The 7359-nt window shown below is 40.0% G+C and overlaps 1 protein-coding gene across 1 annotated transcript in view; it reads left to right on the top strand.

Annotated features, from left to right (window-relative positions):
* The window catches only part of MFSD6 (major facilitator superfamily domain containing 6), a 74505-nt gene that overhangs the window by 38122 nt on the left and 29024 nt on the right, over positions 1-7359 (top strand). Inside the window, exon 2 of the mRNA XM_007949903.1 lies at positions 588-685. Within this exon, the coding sequence (XP_007948094.1) occupies positions 588-685 (98 nt within the window). The remainder of the gene's footprint in view (positions 1-587; positions 686-7359) is intronic.

The raw sequence follows: 7359 nt of genomic DNA, 5'->3' as shown, positions 1-7359 counted from the left end.
TTTTTTTTTTTTTTAATACTGAATATGTACCAATTGAACTCAAAGGAGAAAAGGGTTTGATTTCCAAATATTTTATTATTCATCATTGGATGATAGTTTTCAATGACCTTGAGAATCTCCTTGTGACACTGGTTGGTGTCTTAGATATTGCAAGAGAGGCCACATTCATGTTCATGTGTTCTCTGTCTTATCCTGTCTTTCTCCCATCTTAGTGCAGTGCCTGCAGTCCCAGGCATATTTACCTTATAGCCACCTGGAGAGAAGCCAGTAATGTCATTACAGATGGCAATGTGCCCAGACTATCTTAAAAAAGCATCATTTCTGCTGCTAATTAAGTTTCAGGAAGGGTGATGTTCGCTTTTATATGAACAAGACTTTTAGAAAGGCTGAAGGCAGATGTGTTAGAAGCAATGTTCTTATTCCTGAGAGTTCATGGTTAGATTTACTTGTCCTTTCGTTTTACCACTGATAACTTTGGAACAGTGTCTGCTGTAGGATGGATGGCCTTAGGAGAAGAAAAAGTAGGTAATATTTACATGCTTTGTATCAAATACCAGAGCCTCAGTTTATTTTCCTTTGCTTTTTAGGGTTCTGTACATTGGCCTGGCATGCAATACGGCTCGCTATATTTATATTTCCTACCTGGAAAATGCCTGGACTGTTCTCCCCATGGAAGTCCTTCAAGGTAAGTTAACAGTTGGAATTGGAATTATTTCTCTACCTCACTGAGCTGTGACTGTGGCTTATGGTATCTGAGTCTACAGAGGAAGGGCGGACCTACTATTTTATATGGTTCTGAAGTGGTTGTTAAGGAAGAGGTGATGTCAGGGGAGCTGGTTCTTCGGTTACCCTGAGTTACCCTATTCTGTGTTTGTGGAGGTAAACAAAGCTGGATTTGACCCACACCCCTTTGATTAAACAAAGAAAAAGGAACTCTAGGATAAACTCTTCTGATAGTTGTTCGGCACACAATATTCAAAAGTGGCTTACTAGGTAAAAAGGATTTCTTTTTCATAGGTTTTGATGTTCTTGTTTTTGAAGGTACTACCGGAAAAAGATTGTTCTTGTAATTATTTTATATCTTCAATTATTTTGATCACTCGTGGTTATTTATAGCTAAAGCTCTATCAGCGGACTATTTTCCCATGAACCTTTTCAATCTTTGCTGAAACATCTTGTCCTGAGATCTTTGCTTCATGGAATTGTTCCCCTTCAAGATGTAGCTATGAAATGATTTCTATGACGCCATGTGGTTTAAGACACTGAAAATACGGATTTTATTCACAGGCTCATTGCTATGTTAACTCCCAGAATCCAGACTATATCCTGAAAATCTCTGGTATCAGCTTGGCTAAAATGTTTGTGATTAGAAATGTGATTAAAATAAAGTTTCAGTTAAGGTTCTTATGTGACACCAGACCACTAAATCATTAATTATACTATTTAGTCTGTGATTGTATACAATTTCATTAGCTTTATAGATGGCCGTTCTCATTTTCCCTAACACTCAAATATGTAAATGCAGTAGAATCAACATAATGAATTTCTTGTCATGAAATCCAGATGAAACATTCATAATTACATGTCTAAGCAAACCATACAAAATGCAAGTTCATTTCTCAAATTCCATCATAGAAATGAAAGAAAAAATCCTAAATGAGCAGATGTAATTTATATTCACATTCCAATTATAAAATTCCAGTATATACATACATAAAAGGTGCTTTTTTCAGGTCTTATTCTGGTCTTTATGTATAATTGATAAAAGGAGATTTTGTTTACAAATAGAAAATGAAATTTTGTTTTAAAATAAGAAATTTTTATTTGTAATATTTAGAAATCCAGAGAGTCTTGAGGTGGGGCATTGAGGTGTCTGAGCATTGTGTCATTTAAGAAAAACCAAGCACTAAATGTGATGGCTTTGGATGATGGTGTTGGTGAAGGATACCGAATATACCGTGGACTTCTGGAAGGACAAACAAATCTGTCTTGGAAGAAGTATAGCCAGAATACTCCTTAGAAGCAAGGATGGTGAGACTTTCTCTCTCTTAACTTTGGACATGTTATTGGGAGGGACCAGCCTCTGGAGAAGGACATCATGCTTGGCAAAGTGGAGTCAGTGAAATAGAGAAAGACCCTCAGCAAGATGGATTGACAAAGTGGCTGCAACAATGTCTTGTTCTGTCATATGGGAGATCACTATGAATTGGAACTGACTCAGGGGTACTTAATAATACAACAACAAATGTGAACTGCAGGAAAGAATCATGCTATAACAAGATGTACACACACAGTTCTTAGAATTCCCCGCCTCTAGTTTTTGTTTAGGAACTCTGATGGTATAGTGCCTAAGCATTTGACTGCTAACCAGAAGGCTGGAGGTTCAAACCCACCAGCCACTCCTCAGAAGGAAGGTTGGGCAATCTACTTCCATAGAGATACCGCCTTGGAACCCCAAGGAAGGGTCGCTATGAGTCAGATCGACTCAGTGGCAGCATTTGGGTTGGTTGGGTTTTGGAGTTTTTGTTTGATTCTGTGAGGCGGAATCTTTGCCTGGCCTTTCCGCTTTATTTGTTGGTATGCCACAGTGTGCAGACCCCGTACAAAGACTTGTGTGCTTCCAGAAGGAAAAAGTGTATTGTAAAAATATATGTATATATCTTTTTTTCTCCTTTTAATTTAATATGAATTAGATGCAAAAGGACAGTTCATATAATAGACTCAGGAAGAGAAAACATCATACCCATGTTCATCAGAACACCATTCACAATAGCAAGGAGATGGAAACACCCTAAGTGCCCACCAACTGAGGAATGGATAAACTGTGGTACACACACACAGTGGAAAACTATGCAACCCTAAAGAGTAATGTAGAATCTGCAAAACACTGCATAATGTGGATGAACTTGGAGGACTTGATGCTAAGTGAAATAAGTCAATCATGGAAGGACAAATATTTTATTAGTTCACTATTGTAAAAAGTTAAGAAAAGGTTTATACATGGAAGGAAATTTTCTTTGTTGATTACCAAGGATAGGAGGCTAAATTCCTAGATAGATTGAGAAAGAAAGAAAGAAAGAAAGAGATGGGTTTCTGAGGCGGTATCACTACGGAAGTAGATTGCCCAACCTTCCCTCTGAGGAGTGGCTGGTGGTTTGAACCGCCAGCCTTCTGGTTAGCAGTCAAATGCCTTAGGCACTACACCACCCAAGCTCCCATATATGTATGTATGTATGTATATATGTGTATGTGTGGTGGTTATGTTTGTGTGTCAACTTGGCTAGGCCTGGTTGAGTGGCTGGGCAGCTGGTGGTAGTTTTTCCCCATGATGAAACTGGCAATCAACTCCATGGTGGAATCTACCATAAGCAGCTGAGTGGCTGCCTTTGGGATGTGGTCTGCTTCCTGTATGTAAGGAGAAACCTTGGGGATAGTCTCTAGCTTATGGCATGCTTGGACCCTTCATGTAGCCGTGTCATTGCTCAGTAGCCTGCCATGCTCTTCTGACCTTGGGACTTACAAAGGACTTAAGTGAATGGCCTGACATGTGGTTTTGGTAACATTGGGACTATACCTTATTACTTGTCAACCTTGGGCTTCTCAGCCTCAGCAGTGAGCAGCTGTCTGAGTGAAGAGATGCCTCTAGCTTCAGTGGGCTGGGGGCAGGAGGCAGAGCTGGACCACAAAGTTGAGGGGCTTTCACCCAGCCCCTAGAACCTGGCACTTTGACTTGGACTTAAAGCCTCCAAACTGTAAGAGAATAAACTGTTTTTAAGGCCATCGCATTTGTGGTATATTCTTGTCAGAGTAGCACTAGGTAACCAGAACAGTGTGTGTGTGTGTGTGTGTGTGTGTGTGTGTATATATATATATATATGAACCAAAAGATTATAAGTGGTTATCAGGGGTAGGAGGGAGGGGGGAATGGGGAAGGTTTTGTTTGCGGGTCATTGAGTTTATGCTAATGGTGGTGGAACATTGTGGAAAAGGATAGCAACAATGGTGGTACACATGAAAAATGGAATCAATGTCCCTGAGCTATATGTAAATGGGGAAGTTGTTATGTTGGTGAATGTCTTGTGGTGTGTGTTTTCACCACAATAAAAGTGAAAGAAAAAAAAAAGAAAACATCCACAAATAGTTGTAGAACATAGAAGAATTTAAAAAGAGGGAGAAACAAATGCTGTTATGAATTGAAAACCTTTCTTTCTGTTAATTTTACAGAGATATTAAATGGCTAATAGGGGTCAGACATCATGCTGGGTACCGAGAATATTATACACACAGTTGCACACACACATACATACTTAGGCCCCAAAGTCTCAAGCTAGATGTGTCAACGCTTAACTACTATGTAATGTGTTATATGGAATCAGAGAAAAGCATACCACATACAGAGAACAGCTCCGTGCAGGGAGTGGTTAGCTTTGTGAGGCAGGGAGTGGGAGAATGAGGATATTATTGAAAAATCCCCTATGCACATCAAGTATGAGAAGATTTTGAAAGGTGAACAGCAGTGCACTAGGGGCCTAAAGAGAGCAGGCACAGGGCAGAGCCAGGTGCCAAAGCACCGAAGTGGAAAGTAGAATGACATTTAAATTCAGGGAATCTAAATGGCACGTTGTAGCTAGAGCTCGACGGGTTTACCAACCTAAGCTGCCAACCCAGGACCTAGTTTATCATACTTCAGTGCACCTAGAGTGTATTAGGGACTTGGCCATGTTCTGAATCTAAACAGGAATTCTGCTTTTGGTGGCAGACTACAATTTGTACTTCTGTATTTCATTTTATTCTCTCCTTGTGCCAGTAGAAACCTAGTTACTGAAATGAAGCAAGTGAAAAGGGGCTCTGTAAATACATGGACTCTCCTAGGCCAACAGAAGGGTCTGTGTGGCCAGTTTTCACAGAGCTCTTTGTGTCTATAACTGGAGGGGATGGTTTCATTTCCTGGCAGAAGTGAGTGCTGAGGATCTTGCCTTTGTCTGATTCATGCCCACCCCATTGAAAATAGAGGATCATGCATGTGGAATAAGTCCTGTGTCCCAGGGTATACTTCTGACTAAAAAGGTGTTTTTGGTTTTTGTTTGTTGGTTTATTTCTGCCTGGATTTTTACATCTTTACAAGGCTTGTCCAAATGACTGTAAAGTCCCTGTACTTTTGGAGGCTCTACTTAGGATGCAGAAAATTTGTGAATGATAAAAACAAGATAGTGAATGATTTCATTACAAAGCAAGCCCACGGTCATGATAAACCAAAAACCAAACTAGTCCTTGAGTCAATTCTGGCTCATAGCATCCTTCTCTGTGTTGGTGTAGGGTTGACAGTGACTGATTTTTTGGAAGTAGATAACCAAGCTTTTCTTCTGAGATGACTCTAGGTGAATTTGAACCTCCAATCTTTCAGTTAGCAGCTGAGCCTATTAATGATTTGTACCATGCAGGGACTTCACTGTCATGATAGAGGTCCCTTAACTCCTTGATTGGAAGTGTTACCTGTTTACCAAAGACCTAGTCTTGGCGGTAGAAGGGAGAGGGTAGAGGGAAGGAGACATCTTTCATCACTGATTTTGACTCTGAACAATCAGTACTTCCATCTCTAAATTCCAGCCAACACCACACAAGAAAGTCTTCCTTAAAAATGTGGGTGAAAAGGTTCATCTCTTCATCCTGTTACCTTTGTCTTATCCTCCAAAGCACCATGATAATTGGTACTACCTGGTGGACACTGAGGGGAAGAAAACAAAGAACGTGCTTTATTCCATTTCTCTAGCTGCCCAACTCTTCTTCCCCTTTTGGGGTGGATATAACTAATGGTGAAGGATTCCATGTTACCCTTCATCTATTGGAGTTCTTAGTCATCCTCTCAGCATCTGTCTCCTCAGGTTGTGTTGGTAATAATTTGAAGGGATGGTGAGATGCAAATTTCTTCCTCTCTAGAGCTCTAAGAAGGAGGCTATGCAGGCTTACATGAGGATCAAAGTAAGACTGCTGGATGCTGTTGGGTATTGTGAAGATGTTTGTTTACTGTAATCTTTCTTGGCTTACATTTAGTAGCCAGCATCTACTTCTGTAAATATTTACCATCTCAGAAATACAAAGAGGGTTGCTATGAGTCAGAATCAACTCAATGGCAGTGAGTTTGATTTTTTTTTTTTTTTTGTTTATCCTCTTACAAAGGAACCTTCTTGGCACAGTGGTTAAGCCTTCAGCTGTTAACCAAAATGTTTGTTGTTTAAATCAACCAGCTGCTCTGTTGGAAAAAGATGTGGCAGTCAGCTCTTATAAATATTATAGCTTTGGAAACCCTATGGGGCAGTCCTCCTCTGTCCTGTAAGGTTGCTATAAGAATTGATTCAATGGCAGTAGGTTGGGGTTTATTTGGTATCCTCTTACAGCCTTATCATTAGCATTTCAGCTGCCATTGGCAACAAACATGATGCTGTTTAGTGGGCAACTGCTGGTACCATGTAAAGAAGTTGTTGTGGTTTTTAAGGTGTCGTTGAGTTGGCTCTGACTCATAGTGACCCTGTGTACAACAGAACAAGACACTGCCCAGTTCTGTGTCAGCCTCACAATTCTTGCTGTACCTGAGCCCATCGTTGCAGCCACTGTGTCAGTCCATCTTGTTGAGGGCCTTTGCCTTTTTCATTGACCCTATACTTTACTAAGCATGATATCCTTCTCAAAGAAATGGTCTTTTCTGACAACATGACTAAAGTAGATGAGATGAAGTCTGTCCATTCTTGCTTCCAAGGAACATTCTGGCTGCACTTCTTCCCAGACAGATATGTTAATAAAGAAGTAGGAAACATATTTCCTGCCCAGAAAGAGCCTGCACTTTGTTTTAGCGATAGTGGGTACAAGTGCATAAAACATTATGGGTGAGGTGGGTGGGTATTTATATTTGTTTTTCAATATATTTTTAAAACCCATAGAAATTTTCCCCCTTTACTTTTGTATATGAAACATTTAAACGTTTATGCTTGTGATCAGGATATAAATATTTGATAAAAATTTATTATGTTCCTTTCTTCCTGGGTTTTAAGAGTCCCTGGATGGTGCAAATGGTTAAGAGCTCAACTTCCAGCCAGAAGGTTGGTTGTTCAAGCCCACCCAGAAGTATGTTGGCCCAAAAGAAAATCACCCAGACACATCATCATCAAACTCACCAAAACCAAAAACAAAGAAAGAATCATGAGAGCAGCACAGGAGAAACAAAAAGTTGCCTACAAGGGGCAACCAATGAGACTAAGCTCGGATTTCTCGACAGAAACCATGCAGACAAGAAGACAATGGGATGGTGTACATAAGACATTGAAAGAGAAAAATTTCCAACCAAGAATTATATACCCAGCAAAA

This window comes from Orycteropus afer, unplaced genomic scaffold (genome assembly GCF_000298275.1).
Source record: "Orycteropus afer afer isolate SDZICR_OR568_19922 unplaced genomic scaffold, OryAfe1.0 scaffold00001, whole genome shotgun sequence".
Taxonomy (NCBI): Eukaryota; Metazoa; Chordata; class Mammalia; order Tubulidentata; family Orycteropodidae; genus Orycteropus; species Orycteropus afer.
Note: the sequence above shows the minus strand (reverse complement) of the source record. Positions and strands in the feature narration are given on the sequence as shown.